This window comes from Lepidochelys kempii, chromosome 6, assembly GCF_965140285.1.
Source record: "Lepidochelys kempii isolate rLepKem1 chromosome 6, rLepKem1.hap1, whole genome shotgun sequence".
NCBI classification, from domain to species: Eukaryota; Metazoa; Chordata; order Testudines; family Cheloniidae; genus Lepidochelys; species Lepidochelys kempii.
The window spans coordinates 9,817,883-9,835,237 of NC_136385.1; the positions used below are offsets into that span (position 1 = coordinate 9,817,883).

Genomic DNA, 17,355 nt, shown 5'->3' on the forward strand with positions numbered 1-17,355 from the left:
AGCCCACTGTTTTGTGGGGACTGTGGTCAAGCGCACACCTGTCTGTTCCTATCTGGGCTGAGACCCAACTTGTTTCACACTAGGCCTAATGAACACAGCAAACGAGATTCACACACTAAGGTCCTGGCCTGTATCCCATTCCCTGCCCCCCTGAGCGAGCCAGTCCCCTGCCCTGGGGCTGGATCAGAGCCAGTGCCCCCTAGAGGGGAAGGTCCCATATCCCATTCCCCACAACCACCTCACCCTCCGAGCCACCCACTCCCTGGCCCTGAGGCTGCTCGGAGCCCCTAGAGGGGAAAGGCTGCATGTCCTATTCCCAGACCTGAGAACAGAGGGGATAGTCCCTGTCTATATAATCCTGGGGAGACCCCTTCTGGGCTTATCTTTGGGCCCCACAATCCTGGAGAGATAGAGACAGATTGCAGGGAGCCAAGGGCAGAGCAACAGACATGATCAGAGGTCTGCAGGGACCAGTTTACAAGGGGAGATGAAAGGAGCCAGCTCAGCAGGGACTGAGTGGGGCATGTAAAAAAAAGGGGGTGGTGCTAGGATCCAAGGGTTTGAATCCCAGTCTGGGGCCCTTTGCCGATCTTGCTTCAAGAACAATGGAAATTTTCAGCTCCCTGCTCATGAAGTTTCACATGACACGGGATCATAACTAGATTTCTCTTCTTTTGCCTCTCCTTAAATCTGTGATCCCTGGTTCTTTATTGCCCATTGGTAAAATTACACCACATCAGAACAATTCCCTGAAAGGGTGGGGTGGACTTTCCAAGCCAGACTGGACTGGCTGGCTTCTCTCAAAGATACCGTGGTCAAGATTTTCAAAGATTAATGATTTGGGAAAGAAACCAAGGCACTAGTAAAACCTCATCTGGACTACTGTGTCCAATTCTGGTCACATGGTCCAGAAAGATTCATTCAAACTGGAACAGGTTTAGAGAAGGCAGCTAGGATGATCAGAGGTGTAGTAGGAAGAGAGCCTGAGATATAAGCCCTTGTATGAGAGCTGCATCCATTGTCACGGGCATACGTGTCTTACTATCCTCATAGAAAGAAAAGGAGGACTTGTGGCACCTTAGAGACTAACCAATTTATTTGAGCATGAGCTTTCGTGAGCTACATGGTCTCTGTGTATATAATGTCTTCTGCAGTTTCCACAGTATGCATCCGATGAAGTGAGCTGTAGCTCACGAAAGCTCATGCTCAAATAAATTGGTTAGTCTCTCAGGTGCCACAAGTACTCTTTTCTTTTTGCGAATACAGACTAACACGGCTGTTACTCTGAAACCTATCCTCATAGAGTCTGCCAGGTGCTATTGCCGTGCTTTGTCAACAATAAACCTGGCCTGGTGCCTTCGTACCTTAATGGATCTTGTGGTCATTGGGCAGTTCGCTCGAGGTCTGCTGTGCCAGCTGTCTGCACAGAGCTGGGGCAGTACACAGGCAGAACACACACACACACAGCCAAACATCTAATAAGAGGAATGGAGTACCTAGTTTACAAGAGGAGACGGAAAGAGCTTCACTTAGTTAGCCGAAAACTAGGCTTTTCAGAATTAGTTTGGGGTTTTTTAAAATAATTTTGCTGGATAATATCAATAATTAATCATGATTTAAAAAATTAATCGTAGTTTTAATCGCACTGTTAAGCGACAGAATACCACTTGAAATTTATTAAAAATGTTGGAAGTTTTTCTACATTTTCATATATATTGATTTCAATTACAACACAGAATACAAAGTGTACACTGCTCACTGTATATTATTTATTACAAATATTTGCACTGTAAAAATGATAAACAAAAGAAATAGTATTTTTCAATTCACCTCATACAAGTACTGTCGTACAATCTCTTTCTCATGAAAGCTTACAAAGGTAGTTTTTTTATTACATAACTCCACCCAAAAACAAAACAATGTAAACTTTAAAGCCTACAGGTCCACTCAGTCCTACTTCTTGTTCAGCCAATCGCTAAGAGAAACAAGGTTGTTTACATTTACAGGAGATAATGCTGCCTGCTTCTTATTTACAATGTCACCTGAAAGTGAGAACAGACATTTGCATGGCACATTTGTAGCCAGCATTACAAGCCATGTGCCAGATATGCTAAACATCTATATGCCCCTTCATCTTTAGCCACCGTTCCGGAGGACATGCTTCCATGCTGAGGACGCTTGTTAAAAAAAATAATGCATTAATTAAATTTGTGACTGAACTCCTTGGGGGAGAATTGTATGTCTCCTGCTCTGTGTTTTACCCGCATTCTGCCATATATTTCATGTTATAGCAGTCTTGGATGATGACCCAGCACTTTAAGAACACTTTCACTGCAGATTTGACAAAACACAAAGAAGGTACCAATGGGAGATTTCTAAAGAAAACTACAGCACTCAACCCAAGATTTAAGAATCTGAAGTGTCTTCCAAAAATCTGATTGGGACGGGTTGTAGCGCATTCTTTCAGAAGTCTTCAAAGAGCAACAGTCCCATAAGGAAACTACAGAACCCAAACCAACAAAAAAGAAAATCAATCTTCTGCTGGTGGCATCTGCCTCAGATGATGAAAATGAACATGCAGTACTCTGCATTGCTTTGGATCATTACCAAGCAGGACCCGTCATCAGCATGGACACATTTCCTCTGGAATGGTGCTTGAAGCATGAAGAGACATATGAATCTTTAGTGCATCTGGCACATCAATATCTTGCAATACCGGCTACAACAGTGCCTGTTCTCACTTTCAGGTGACACTGTAAACAAGAAGCAGGCAGCATTATCTCCTACAAATGTAAACGAACGTGTTTGTATGAGCGATTGGCTGAACAAGAAGTAGGACTGAGTGGATTTGTAGGCTCTAAAGTTTTACATTGTTTTGTTTTTGCAGGGTTTTTTGTACATAATTCTACATTTTTAAGCTCAAATTTCATGATAAAGAGATTGCACTACAGTACTTGTATTAAGCGAATTGAAAAATACTATTTCTTTTAGTTTTACAGTGCAAATATTTGTAATAAAAAATAAATATAAAGTGAGCACTGTACACTTTGTATTCTGTGTTGTAATTGAAATCAATATATTTGAAAATGTGGAAAACATCCACAAATGTTTATATAAATAGTATTCTATTATTGTTTAACAGCACGATAAATTTTTTTAATCGTGCAATTAATCACAATTAATTTATTTAATCGCTTGACAGCCCTATTTTTAAGCATTATTTGAGATTATCTATTTAAATTTTCACAGTTGTATGGAAAATATTGGGGGGTGTCAGACAATTATTTAATGACAAAAGCCACTGAGATTCAAAAAGTTAAAAGTTTTATACACCATTCAAACACAAATTGTCAACATCACATCACAATATACAAAGTAAATATCCTTAAATCAACAGATCATACCTGGTTTTACTGTTCATTCGTCGGTCCATTTGTAAAAAGCCCAATTCAATAATCTAAATCACTGGATTTTGACTCTAATAAGTTCTCAAGCAGCATTTTCCTTACTTTGCCTATTTGTAAATTTCAATTAATATTGATAGAAATATTCTGTTGATGGTTTGTGTGTGTGGTGAAACTGACATTTACCAATAAACATCTAATCCTTCCAAGCCTACCTAAAATGCAGGCTGAGAGGGGATCTGACTGCTCTCTCTAAATATACCATGCGGAAAACACCAGGGAGGGAGAAGAGCTATTGAAGCTAAAGGACAACGTTGGCACAAGAACAGATGGGGACACACTGGCTAGGAATCAACATAGGCTGGAAATGAGAAGGTTCCTGACCATCACAGGAGGGAGGTTGTGGAACAGCCTCCCACTAAGAGCAAACACCCTAACTGGTTTGAAGATGGATCTGGGTAAGTCTCTGAGTAGGATTCCATGATGGCCTGCAACAGCACAGAGTTGACTCAGTGACCCTGGAAGGCCCTTCCAGTTCTAAGTTTCTTAGAAACATATTAAAGGGGCTGGTTTTCAGAGGGTGGGCACTCAGCACCTTTTGAAAACCAGCCCCCTATAAAAGGGGTCTCAAGGTGATCAACCAAAAAGAAGTTCCAAAAAAATATTTTTTTTTTAAATGACTAGTCGCTTTTGAAAAATCTTGGCCTCATTCAAGTGGAACCATGGGCCTCTTGGCTGGATGCAGGAAACACCGGGTGAGGTTTTTCTGGTCTGTGTAATACAGGAAGTCAGACTAGAATGATCTAATGGCCTCTTCTGGCCTTGAAATCTATGGATCTACACAGGGCAACTCAAGAGCCATAGATTCATTCGGGGCATCTAATTTCTGGCCTCACCGTGGGAAAAGTTGTCCATTACAGAGTCCCAGATCCCAAGGCCAGAAGGGACCATTGTGATCATCTACTCTGACCACCTGTGTCTCATAGGCCAGAGAACATCCCTGAATTAATCCCTGTTTGAACTAGATCAGATCTTTTAGAAAAACATCCAATCATGATTTTAAATGTGCTGGTGATAGAGAATCCACCATGACACTTGGCAAATTGTTCCAATGGCTAATTGCCCTCAGTGTTAAAAAATTGTGCCTTGTTTCTAGTCGGAATTTGTCTAGCTTCAACTTCCAGCCATTGGATCGAGTCAAACCTTTTGCTGCTCTGAAGGGTTAATGTTTAGCTATTCCACCTGGAAGCAGGCGGGGCACACCCTGACTGTTTCCTAGAAGCAATGCACACATTGCTCTATCCAAGGACAAGGGCTAGATATGAACCATGAGAACTTGATTGTTTGGACAGCAACTGTGGGAGGCGTTTTTAGCCTGGGCTCAAGGCCTGAGAACCAGGATTGTAGTAGATAGAGGATGGTAACTAAGCATATGAATCAACATCATACATTCCTTTGTGTAGCAGTGTGTAATGCTTAGGGGGAGAAATATAATAAAAGGAGAAGGTGGAAGGCGGGGGGGCAGAACAGCCCATCTCCGCTGACCAGCCTGTTTGCTTGCATAAAGCTGTGTTCTGTCTCATCACTGAACCGCCACACTGCTCGACTGAAGAGTGATTTGTTCCCCATGGAGATACTTCTCAACTGTAACCAAGTCACCTCTTAACGAGCTCCTTGTTAAGCTAAATAGAGTCAAGGAGCTTAATCTCATTATAAGGCAGGTTTTCCAATCCTTTCATCATTCTAGTGACCCCCTCATAATCCTTCTTCTCTAACCCCTCTCCAATTTATTAATATCCCTCTTGAACTGTGGGCACCAGAATCAGTACCACTATGCCAGCAGCAGTCGCACCAGGGCCAAGACAGAGCCCCTTTGCAGATCCTGCTATGCAGGATCTTACTGCACCTCCTGGGGAGACTTCTCTGCCACGTGGGTCCTGGCATGTTTGCTGAGCTTTGAGCTGTCGATGAAACTCCTCCCGCACTGGGTGCATTTATAGGGTCTCTCTCCTGTGTGGGTGCGCAGGTGTTTGACCAGGGTGGACTTCAGATTGAAGCACTTCCCACACTCGGGGCATTTGTAGGGCCGCTCCCCACGATGGATCCTCTGGTGCTGGATGAGGTTGGCACTCAGGTTGAAGCTCTTCCCGCACTCCATGCACTCGTAGGGCCGCTCCCCGGTGTGGATGCGCAGGTGCTTCCCCAGCGACGAGTTGAGGCCAAAGCTCTTCCCGCACTCGGGACACTTGTAGGGGCGCTCGCCCCGGTGGATCCGCCTGTGCTGGATGAGGGTGGAGCTCTGGGTGAAGCACTTCCCACACTCGGTGCATTTGTAAGGCTTCTCCCCCGTGTGGGTGCGCTGGTGCTTCACCAGGTTGGAGCTCTGGCTGAAGCCTTTCCCGCAGTCCGAGCATTTGTAGGGCCGCTCGCCCGTGTGGGTGCGCTGGTGCTGGGCCAGGTTGGAGCTGCTGCTGAAGTCCTTCCCACAATCGGAGCAGTTGTACAGCTTCCCCGGCAGGTGGGATCGCAGGTGCTGAGGGAGGGAGCTGAGGCTGAAGCTCTTCCCGCACTCAGGGCAGATGTAGGGCTGCGAGCCCATGTGGGTGCGGACGTGCTTGGCCAGCGTGTGGCTGCGGTTGAAGCTCTTCCCACATTCAACGCATGGGTAGGGCCTCTCCCCGGTGTGGATGCGCTGGTGCTGGGCAAGGTGGGAGCTCTGACTAAAGCTCTTTCCACAGTCAGGGCAGTTGTAGGGTCGCTCCCCCGTGTGGATCCGTTGATGTTGGACAAGGTGAGAGCTCTGGCTGAAGGATTTCCCACAGACAAGGCATTTATAGGGTCTCTCTCCCATGTAGGTGGTTTCCAGAATAATGATGTTTTCAGGGATCCCATAAGCTTCACACTCATCAGGTCTCTCCTCTAGGGGGTCTCCCTGATGCCATCCTGGCCTGCCAGCATCTCTCCGCTTGGGGCTCTGGGGCATCCCGTGTGGGTTCGCTCCCACACACCCTTCCTGCTGCAGATTCTCCTCTGCTCCTGCACCTGCTGGGAAATAGAGAGTATCCAGACGAGGCTCTTCCCCAGCAGAACCGGCCCCTCCTCAAAGCCCTCAGAGAAAGGGTGGGGAAGGGGAGGGCTCCTACCAGAGGTGGGAGCTGGGAGTGAGACGTGGAGGACAGGGACCTGCGGGAGAGGATACTGAGCAAGACCAGACAGAACCCGGAGGGCTCCAGGCGGCTTTGCGGGGATCCCTTCACTCCCCTGAATTGCCAAACTAACCTATGTAATTTGATGACAGTTTTACTACTTCCAAGGTCCCCCAGCTTTGTGGATCACTGATGCCAGCCCTACGGGTTTGGGGTGCAGTTCTCTGGTGTGGGTTTGGCAGGACATCAGAGTAGCCGACCAGAACGGCCCCTTCTGGCCTTCCCCATCTATGGCTCTAGCATGGCACCCCGGGGTCCTGGCTGCTAATTCGTGGAGGGTCCCCAAGCCAGCCTCACTCCTTTTTCACCTGTGCAAGTGACAGCCAGGGTCTCCCTTTCCTCGGCACCCTGGAGATCCCGGACACATGGCTCATCCCCACGCTTCATCCCGGAGATCCTGGGGTCAGGGACCAGGAATCCTGCCTGCAGGGGAGAAAACAGGGGGAATCCTGCTTTGATATATTACCATTAAACCCTTCAAAGAGCCACCCCAAAACTCCCCCCCCGGGGCTACCCCGGAGCTGGCGGGCCCCTGCAGGGCTCCGCTTTACACACACACACACCCGGGCTGCCCCGGAGCTGGGGCCGTGGTCCCTCCGGTCCCAACTGCGGGTCGGGCTCGGATCCCCCCGTCGCTGCAGCCACTTCTCCGGGCAGCGATTTCCTGCCCCTGCGGCAGCCTCTCTCCCCGCCCCGGGAGCTTCCTCCGGCTGCGCTTCTCTGCGCCCCCCGGGGCCCCGCTCCCGATCGCCTGCGGACCCCGGGGCACACACAGAGCCGAGCTCGGGAGCCGGGGCCGCGGGGACAGGAAGGTCCCTGCGCTATTTGCAGCCCCGCTTGTGGCCCCGCCTGGGAAGGGGAGGGCTTAAGAAATTGGTGGTTTTAACCCCTAAGGCTCCTTCAGTGCCTGGGCCAGCAGCGTCCGCCAGGCAAACCCGGGCTGGGGGGGGTCTTCACGTGCACACACACTGGCTGCCTGCACACAGTCCGCACGCCACAGCCGCGGGCTCCAGCCACACATTGCACAACACAGCGCACACACATACACCCATTGACTGCACCAACACTGCACACACGGGCCCTGGACGCGCACACACTGATTTCAGACACACGCTGGCTACACCTATGCACACCCCTGCTGTATACACACACACACACACATACTGACTGCACTCTTGTACAACACTCATAGACTCTGCCTATTCACACACACACACACAAAGCCTTCCTCCTCCATCAGATACATGCACAATTATACACACCAACCCCAAAGTTTATTCTTTGCAGATCACCAGTAGACTCCCACCCTGCAGACACACACCTGACTTGACCCACACAGACTAGCTGTACTGTACAGACACACAAACACAGATTACACACACATGCATGCACACAGACTGTGCACACCCACACTGATTGCACACATACGGACTGCATGCACCCCCACTCATTGCACGTGCACCCCACACTCACATAAGAACTCCACACACCACACTGATTGGCATTGCATAGCCCCACATAAACGACACACACCCCCATAGATTGCACACACCTCCCACACACTTATACAAGGATGGTACACAGCCAAATTGATTGCACACAGTCACACACAAAAACTACACATACCCACACTGATTGCACCCACACCTACACACAAGGATTGCACACACATTACACACACACCACACACTCACAAGGACTGCACACAGCCCACACAAGGACTGCACACAGCCACACCAATTGCACACACACCCACTGTGCACCCACACCCTCACAAGCTCTGCACACACCCACACTCATTGCGCACAAACCCCAGACACTCCCAAGGACTGCACACCCACTGACTGCACACCCACAAGGACTGCACACACCCACCCACCCCCCACTGATTACACCCCCACATACACACACTCACAAGGACTCCACACACCCTCCCCATTGCGCAGCCTTTCAGCTGGCTGGGGATCAGGCCGGGCAGCGGGTCTCCTCGCCGTCGCTCCCCGCCCTGCACCCAGGTCCCGGGGCCGCAGGCAGCCGCGCCAGGACACGTGCCCTGGGGGCTGGGCCCCTGATCTGCCGGCTCCGGGTGGGAACCAAACTCCCCAGGGCGGCGGCGTGCAGGGAGCGAAGGGTTAACCCCGCCGCCCTCCCCTTCCCAGAGCACATGGTGCCACCATCAGGGGGCTGGAATAGCGCAGGGACCTTCCTGTCCAGCCCCCCCCCCAGGCTCCCCGCAACTCCTCCTGCCCCGGCGGGTCTGCTCCGGAGCCGGACTCCTCCTGCTGCGCTGGGCGCGTCCCGGTCCGCAGCCCCCTGGATCGCCCCGGCCGGGCGGTGAGCGGGGGCGCCGGGGGGGACGCAGCCAGAGGCGGCCGCGGGGAGGGAAAGGGCAGCGGCGGCCAATCGCTGCTCGGAGGAAGCGGCCGCAGGGACAAGGGGATGGGAGCCAAAGTGGGGCTGGGAACGGAGAGATTCCCCCCCCCCCGCCGCCGCCCCCCAGCAGCACGTGGGGGGCGGGGGTGGTCTGTGCAGCTGAGCCCCCAGGGTCCCCCCCCGCCCCCCAACCCAGGGCTGCCTGTGTGTGTGTGGGGGGGGGGGAGTTTTGAAGGGTTTCGTGATCATTTATCAAAGCAGAGCCGTCCCCTCTTTCCCCGCTTGCAGGCAGGATTCCCTGGCCCTGACTCCGGGATGCAGCGAGGGGAAGAGCCGTGTGCCCCGGCTCTCCAGGGCGCCGAGGAAAGGGCGATCCCCCGAGGGGCCTGCGCAGGTGAGGAAGACCCTCCACGAGTTAACAGCAGGCCCTGCTACAGCTGGGGAGGGTGCAGGCCAGAAGGGGCGGAGCTGGAGTCGCACCCCGACGCTGGAGGGCTAGTATCAATGATCCGCAAAGGCGGGGGAAGGGCCGGGAGGTGGCAAAAGTGGCATCCAATTATTTAGGGTGCTGTGGCGATTTGTAATCTGCCCTCTAGTGTATCCCAGGCCGGCGGTGCCACCCACCACCTGCACATGAAGCCCAGCAAGGGACTTTAACCAAAGTATCACAGCCCACCGGAGGCTCAGCCATGAGATGCCACAGGCAGGGAATAGAATCATGGAATATCGTGGTTGGAATATCATCTAGTCCAACCCCCTGCTCAAAGCAGGGCCAATCCCCAATTTTTGCTCCAGATCCCTATATGTCCCCCTCCAAGGATTGAGTCACAACACTGGGTTTAGCAGGCCAATGCTCAAACCACTGAGCTGTCCCTCCCTGCAAGGGACCGAGGCGCACCAGTGCCTGAGGCCCCCCCCCACAGTGGAAGGGAAACGATTAAGTGAGAGATCCCCAGATGATCCTAGCAAGTGATCCACACCCACACGCTGCGAAACTAAGAGGAAGATGTAAAAAACCCAAGGTCTCTGCCAGTCTAACCTGGGGAAGAAATTTGTTCCTCACCCCATATATGGCGATTAGTTAGACCATGGTACCTGGGGGTACGCAGAGGTCTTCTGGGGGGTACATCAACTCACCCAGATATTTGCCTAGTTTTGTAATAGGCTACATAAAAAGCACTAGCGAAGTCAGTACAAACTAAAATGTCATACAGACAATGGCTCTATATTCTATATGCTGAAAAGTAAGTACAATATTTCTATTCCAGTTGATTTATTTCATAATTATATGGTAAAAATGAGAGCCATTTTTCAGTGCTACTGTGGCTGAGACACTTTTATATTTTTATGTCTGATTTTGTAAGCAAGTCGTTTTGAAGGGAGGTGAAACTTGCGGGTACGCAAGACAAATCAGACTCCTGAAAGGGGTCCAGTCGTCTGGGAAGGTTGAGAACCACTGAGTTAGACCCTGAGCATGTGAGCTCGACCCCGCGAGCCGAGCACCAGAGAGTGCTCGATGCCATCTCAGAGCCCTGTCCCACAGCTTGTGTCCCATCTCCAGCGTTGGCCATCACCAGGGTTTCAGAGGAAGAAGACCAAAAAAAAATCCAGCCTCCCAAAACAGCTTCGGGGGGAAAAGATCCCTCCCTGCCTCTTGCTGCAGGACAACTGAAACCCTGAAGTAATAGTTTTTAGGAACATCAGACATAAACCAGAAATGAGCCCCGCCCTCCCACATCACCTTTGCACTCAAATTTGTCCAGTTCTCTTAAAATTAATCGTTATTCCTCCTCCCCCCCCCCCCCACCACCACCACACACACTCCCCATTGAGAGGCTGTTCCAGAACCTCACCTCTCTGGTGGTTCGAAACCTTCTAATTTCCAGCCTGAATTTGTTCTGCCCTGTCTCGCTCAGTACCCAACACTCACAGATCCCAAGGCCGGAAGCGTGTGATTTATCTCGTCTCGCCAGCTGTTGAACTTCCCCAGAATAATTGCTTTAGAACTAGAGCAAATCTTTTCAGAACGAATCCTATCTTGATTTAAAACTTGCCAAAGATGGAGAATCCATCTTGACCCTTGCCAAGTTGTTTTGATGGTTAATTCCCCTCAGGATTAAACATTTACACCATATTTCCAGTCTGAATTTGTCTAGCCTTAACTTCCGGCCTTTGTATTTTGTTAGTCCTTCATCTTCTAGATCGAAGAGCCCATTATCAAATTCCCCTCCCCAAGCTTTCCTCTGAGGGCTCAGCTGGATTGTTGGAGCAAAGCCACTTCCCCTCTGGGGAAGGGTTTGGGGAAATTCACCTCCTACCCATCAGATTTGCCACTCATTCTCTCCCTAGCACAGTCAACGAGCCCTGGCTGGATTCTCCCTCTCTCCCAGCAGGTGCCAGGATGGAGGTGAAGAGTCCCAAGAAGGAAGGGCCTACGGGAGCAGAGCCACACTGGATGTCCCAGAGCATTAAGCAAGAAGAGGCCAGCGGGGCTGGATGGCCGGAGGAGATCAACGCGATGTCTCCAGAGGAGATCGGCATCAGGATGATGATGGAGCACAACCGAGCCCAGCTGGGGGAGAGCCCTTACAGCTGCTCGGACTGCGAGAAAAGCTTCAGCCAGAGCTCCCACCTGGTCCAGCACCAGCGCATCCACACAGGCCAGAAGCCCTACAAGTGCACCGAGTGCGGGAAGAGCTTTGTTCTCAGCTCCAACCTCCTGGAACACCAGCGCATCCACACCGGGGAGCGCCCCTACAAGTGCGACCAGTGTGAGAAGACCTTCAGCCAGAGTTCCCACCTCTTCCAGCACCAGCGCATCCACACGGGCGAGCGGCCCTACCAGTGCACCGAGTGTGGGAAGAGCTTCAACCGCAACTACACCCTGGTGAAGCATTACCACACCCACGTCGGGGAGCAGCCCTTCATCTGCAGCGAGTGCGGGAAGAGCTTCAGCCTGGGATCCTTCGCCCAGCATGTCCGCACGCACACGGGCGAAAAGCCCTACACCTGTGCCGAGTGCGGCAAGAGTTTCAGCAGCAGTTCCAACTTGAGCCAGCATCGGCGCATCCACACCGGAGAGAAACCCTACAGCTGTGGCCACTGCGGGAAAAGCTTCAGCCAGAGCTCCAACCTCATCAAGCACCGGCGCATCCACACCGGAGAGAGACCCTACAGCTGCTCCGAGTGCGGCAAGACCTTCAACCAGAGCTCGTCGCTCATGCAGCACCGGCGGATCCACCGGGGCGAGCGGCCCTACGAGTGCACCGAGTGCGGGAAGCGCTTCAGCGTCAGCTCCCACCTGGTGGAGCACCGGCGGATCCACCGGGGCGAAAAGCCTTACAAGTGCGTTGACTGCGGGAAGAGCTTTGGCTGCAACTCATCCCTGATGAAACACCAGCGCATCCACACCGGGGAGCGGCCCTACAAGTGCCCCGAGTGCGGGAAGTGCTTCATCGACAGCTCCAAGCTCAACAACCACCGGCGCACCCACACCGGAGAGCGGCCCTACAAATGCACCGACTGCGGGAAGGGCTTTGGAGACAGCTCCGCCCTCATGAAGCACCAGAGGACTCACGCCAAGTAGATACCCAGCAGATGGAGAGGGGGGCACTGGTGTCTCTCTAGAGGGTGAAATTGACATGCCGTGGGGAACGAGGGCCTCTATAAAGCGAGACATCGATGTGCCTTCTAGGGGGACAAGGGCACCTTTATAGAGAGTAAATTGGTGTCCTCTCTTCCAGCCCCCCTATTGCTCAGCAAGACATACCAATCCATCTCGGAAACCGTGGCTCGTACCCCCAGTGTATGCCAGTGCCCTTTTGCCTGCAACAAGCTGCAGGTCTGATCTGAAGGCCTTTCCCCCACTTACAAGGTGGATCAAGGTGCGGGTGGCCTCTGCAAGGATCCCAAAGTGGCAGGAAATGCTAAGGCAAATCATCCAGCTGTGATGTGAGCCACAGGGATTTGTACAGAGGAAATAAGCAAACATAGTGAGGTTTAGTGATTAGGCCTGGGAGTCAGGACTTCTGGGTTCTGTCCTCAGGGAGGGGAGTAGGGTCTAGTGGGTGATCGCAGAGGAGGCTGGAAGCCAGGACTCATGGATTAGATTCCCAGCTATGTGTGGGTTATAGAAGGTGAAATCGGAGTTTGTTTGCAGTTATGCTTAGGTGTATAGTTTAGAGTAGGGGCCTGGGTTCTACACCTGGCTCTGGGACTTTACCTTTCTGTGCCTCAGTTTCTTCTTCATCTGTCAAATGAGAATAATGGTACCCAGCTGTTTTCTAAAGTGTTTTGAGAGTCATAGATGAAAAGTGCTTATTATTCTGTATTTGATGAGTAATTGTATAAGCTAGAAGTGACTCTCATTTCACCCTGCTTTGTTCATGCTCTGAGTTGGCTGCAGAGCATAGATCTCTAAGTCTTTTCTTAGTCTGGTTTGCAGTAATTAAGATCTACAATTGAGCTCTCATTTCTCTCAACCAACCAGGAGAAGAAATGTAAAGGGATCCTGGAAAGGGAAATAAATCTGGGGATTGTGCCCTTCAATTTTGCTACTTTATGATGCACAAAACAAAGCTTGAATCAACCTGCTGGGGACTTTTACGTTAGACATTTGGGAGTTAAATAACTTGGAAGTCTGTTGGGAAGACTGGAGAATTGGGTCTGATCAGTTAAACCTGATTGAACGTGGAGAGTGGATTTAAAACAAGTTAAGGCTAGGAGTTTTCAACAGTAATCTCAGAGGACGTCCATTGTAGGAGATATCTTAGAGACCTAGTTTTCGGGTGGAAGTGCTCAACATTGTCTGAAAATTGGGCACCCTTAACCATTAAAGGTTGGGTACTGCCCATCACCATTGAAAGTTTTGGTCCAAATCTTTAAAAATCAAGATTTTCTCTCCCAATGTGTTCCTTGGGTAACTGAGTTCAATAAGTGACAACAGAATGAGCCTGTCAGATTCTTTGCCTGTGTTAATATTGATCTAGGTCAAATGTCTGTTTCACGGGGTGCTCTACTCGCCACTGAAGCACCTCCTTGGGGTTAGCTCTGCCAGTCTGATGCTCCTTCCTGCAGGTGCTCACTCCGTCTCTCTCTTGGGACTCAATGGCTTCCTCTTCATGGCTTGGCCCTCAGGCCAGGTCATGTGGTTTTCCCCTTCCGGGGGGGGGGGGGGGGTTGTGTACCCAAGTCTCTCTGTACCAGTCATCCCAGGCAGTCTTCCAGTTCACTGCCCATCAATGGGGCCATTTCCCCAGTGGGTGGTAGAGGAACCCAGGCCTGGCCTCTTCTCTGTGTTCCAGCTCAGGGACCCTACCCTGTGCTGTCCCACACCTCACTGCTGTTTCCCTGGTCTGCTTCCTACATTGTCTCTGTCCAGCTTCCTCTCTACCCTCCTTTGGCTTGCCTTTCCCTCTGGGCCAAGCTCCCTGCTCTCCCAAGCCCCACAGAGTGACTACAGACCTCCTCCCTGCAGCCCCTTTCTGCCCTCAGCTACCTGGCTTTCTACAAGCCCTTCCTATTCCTGTCCAGGAGAGCTTCATCCTTTAATTAGTCCTCTCTGCTCCCTGGTTCCCTGTCCAGGTGCACCTTGGTGGCTAATTGGTCCAACTAGCCACCTTAAGCCCTTCAGACGTGGTGTGGGGTGAACACCCCATCAGACATGGGTTTACCAGGTCTGTGCTACATGCTGGCCTTTAAACAGTCTCCCTGTCAGTGTGGCAGACCACAGGGGGCCACACTGATCCACCAGGATAAGCCATGCAGCCTCTCTGACTCCAGGGTTGGGCCTTCAGGCCTTTGCCACCGGGAGCTCCTACAGCAAGTCCGACTGAGATCAGACTTCTGCGGAGGCATTCTCGTTTCAGGGAGCAATGCAGCCCATTGTGTATTAGCAGTGATGCTGAGCTCTTTCCTCCCTGCAGAGTGTCAGAGGAAGTTGCCTGCTCTCTACAGGCCCAGCAGCTAAGCATTCTTGTTCAGTCATTGGCGGTCCCATTATGTCTTCCGGATCTTTCATTCAGATGTGTTGATTCTTTTCTGCTCCTAAAGTCACCTTGGTACCATCTCAGACAGTCTACCTGCCATTCTGCCAGCCCTCATTCCCTGTTCTACTCAGTGTGTAGTCACACAAAGTGCACAGGGAAACTGAGACGCGCATCTGGATCATAAAAATATTACCAACTTTCCCATGTACATCACAGCATAACAGGCACTCTGGAGAAAAATCTTCTTTGTTAAAAGTTCCCCAACCCTCTGCTTCGGGAGTTCTGTTAAACTCTTGAGCCTCCTCACCTGATGCTTCACAGGGAAATAAAATAAGAACATACATTCCTGGTGTTGCTAAGGTTTAAAGAATAAACCCCAGAGCTTGCCCCATCCCTGTTGTATTTCTCCAGGCAAAGCGGTCAATGGGGATCAGTGGGAGCTTTGATGGCATTATGTCTGCAAGGCAGAATTCTTTATAAAAACCCAACAGCCATGTGGAACTATTTATACTTAAGAAAAGGTGATTCTTCTGTTCTTGGAGCTGAATAGGTTAGAGGAGGGCTTTAAGTCAGGACTTCTGGGTTTTCTTCCCAGTTCTGGCAGGGGAATGGTGGGTTAGAGTGGGCGAGGGGGCCTGGGAGCCAGGACACCAGGGTTCTATCCCTGGCACTCAGGGGGAAGTGGGCTCTAGAGGTTGGAACAGAGGAGGGAATGGAAATCTAGACTTTTGGGAGAGAAGAGACCAAGGCTTTTTAGAACAACAAACTAGCATCAAGATGTGGCATGGAAAAGCTGTGATTGAAGAAAGGAGTGAGAGAGGGGGAAGAAGGAGAGAAAGAAAATGGCTAAGATTTTTTCCAAACTGGCTAGTTATTTTGGGGTGTTCAGTCTGAGCCTGATTATCAGAGGATGAGCACTCTGCGCTTTCTGGGGAATCACTTTCCTTGTAAGTGGGTCTCCCCCAATTTGACTCCCATAAAAACTCAGACACTCCTAATCACTCGCTGCTTTTGACAGTGGTGGCCACTGAATCTTCAAAGTAGCTAGCTAGAATTCCTGCTGTCTCCTTAGCCAGGTCTTCCACCCACCCCTCACCCTCTCCTTAAGTCACTTATTTGCTTCTTTGATTCACGTGGGAAACCTTTTCTAAAACAAAAGAATTCCTGCTGTCTCCTTAGCCAGGTCTTCCACCCACCCCTCACCCTCTCCTTAAGTCACTTATTTGCTTCTTTGATTCACGTGGGAAACCTTTTCTAAAACAAAAGGAAACCCAGATTGCTTTAGAGAAGTGACTGCTGTTTAAATGCCCTTTTTAAGTAATATTTTTTAGCCTTTTTTTTTTTTTTTTTGAGGGGAGGACGTGTCTATTTTAATTTCAAGGATTTTTATAAACACAGAGAGGGGAAGTAAAGGGATTGGCAAGATTTCATCTTAGCAGGAAAAAGAGAGATCTTTTCCCCACAACCTCACAGGACGTTATAACCCAGAGGTCTTTCTCCCACAGCTTCATGAGTTGTCATAACCCAAAAATCTCTCTCCTGCAGCTTTGTGAGTTGTCATAGTTCAGAGCTGTCTCTCCAACCATTTCAATCAACGTTATGAGGAGCTGAGAGAGACTTAATGCAGGAAATCTGCTTGTGGCAGGATCGGGGCCTTCTCACGATGTAGCTTTTAAGGGAGGGGTGTTTGAATTAATCTAATATTTTTCTGTAGGGCTGATTTTTTTAATTCTGTATCCATTTTTTTTTTTAGTAATGCTATTTTTCTATCGGTGTCGGGAGCTTCCTGTAGTTAGATTTAAGAGGTGACAATAAATATTTGGAGCTAAAAGATGGTATGTGTTTTTTTCTTTGTGGTGTGTGGTGTCCAGAAAAATCACAGCTGTAGGGAGGTGAGAGGTCTGGGTGTAGGGATTCTGTGCGGGTGAACTGAGCTCCGTAGGGGGTCACAGGAAGTGGAGTGTGGGAGATCAGAGGCCTGTATGAAGGATTTGAATCCCAGTGCCTGGATTGCTGCAGGGTAAGATGGGGATTTGAAGGAGCATTCCATATCTCTCAGTCACATTGGGTGGTGCTTTGGTTCCTGGAAAAGATTAAAGGGAAACAAAGAAAATGATGGGGAGTCTTTAATATAGCTCAGTTTCTGTAATCCCTGATTGCATCAGCATTAGGGACAGATTCTATTCTTCATGACTCTCGGGTAAATCCGGAGCAACCCCCCTGACATCTCTGGAGTCAGGGCTGCATTCTGATTGTTCTTATTAGCAAATAGGCTTGAGCGTGCTGGTTGTTGTTTGTTCCTTTAAGATTCAGATTCTGGATAACACACAAAGGTTTTGAACTATATTTTTAATCCAGGCTGCTATTGAGTTACTCTCAATCCTT

At 50.2% G+C, this 17,355-nt stretch overlaps 2 protein-coding genes across 8 annotated transcripts; one reads left to right on the forward strand and one right to left on the reverse strand.

Annotated features, from left to right (window-relative positions):
• Positions 1-4,225: 4,225 nt before the first annotated feature.
• On the reverse strand, positions 4,226-8,781 carry LOC140912372 (uncharacterized). 4 transcript variants are annotated; one of them, XM_073346646.2, is made up of 3 exons: positions 8,526-8,781; positions 6,919-7,033; positions 4,226-6,446 (listed from the first exon to the last, which is right to left on the reverse strand). In XM_073346646.2, exons 1-3 carry the CDS (start codon positions 8,547-8,549, stop codon positions 5,302-5,304), a joined length of 1,284 nt encoding a protein of 427 aa, XP_073202747.1. In that variant the 5' UTR covers positions 8,550-8,781; the 3' UTR covers positions 4,226-5,301. The 4 variants fall into 4 exon arrangements, with proteins under 4 accessions (XP_073202747.1, XP_073202751.1, XP_073202749.1 ...); XM_073346650.2 differs by having other exon boundaries at positions 4,226-6,449; positions 8,526-8,764; XM_073346648.2 differs by lacking the exon at positions 8,526-8,781 and adding an exon at positions 7,174-8,429 and having other exon boundaries at positions 4,226-6,449.
• Positions 8,750-16,801, forward strand: LOC140912374 (uncharacterized). Of its 4 annotated transcripts, none has more exons than XM_073346651.2 (3): positions 8,750-8,944; positions 9,272-9,377; positions 11,374-16,801. In XM_073346651.2, the coding sequence occupies exons 2-3, from the start codon at positions 9,299-9,301 to the stop codon at positions 12,567-12,569; spliced, it is 1,275 nt and encodes a 424-aa protein (XP_073202752.1). In that variant the 5' UTR covers positions 8,750-8,944; positions 9,272-9,298; the 3' UTR covers positions 12,570-16,801. The 4 variants fall into 4 exon arrangements, with proteins under 4 accessions (XP_073202752.1, XP_073202754.1, XP_073202753.1 ...); XM_073346652.2 differs by having other exon boundaries at positions 8,752-8,944; positions 11,377-16,801; XM_073346653.2 differs by lacking the exon at positions 9,272-9,377 and having other exon boundaries at positions 11,377-16,801.
• The last annotated feature ends 554 nt before the right edge of the window (positions 16,802-17,355 follow it).

Coding starts and splice junctions, on each gene's coding strand:
- LOC140912372 (XM_073346650.2), bottom strand. CDS start 8,549: ATGGGGAGGGTGTGTGGAGTCCTT. Junction 7,034..8,525: donor GGAGGGTGTGTGGAGTCCTT/GTGAGTGTGTGT, acceptor TCTCCCCTGCAG/GCAGGATTCCTGGTCCCTGA. Junction 6,450..6,918: donor CCTGGCTGTCACTTGCACAG/GTGAAAAAGGAG, acceptor TCTATTTCCCAG/CAGGTGCAGGAGCAGAGGAG.
- LOC140912374 (XM_073346651.2), top strand. CDS start 9,299: ATGCAGCGAGGGGAAGAGCCGTGTGCCCCGGCTCTCCAGGGCGCCGAG. Junction 9,378..11,373: donor CCCCCGAGGGGCCTGCGCAG/GTGAGGAAGACC, acceptor CCTCTCTCCCAG/CAGGTGCCAGGATGGAGGTG.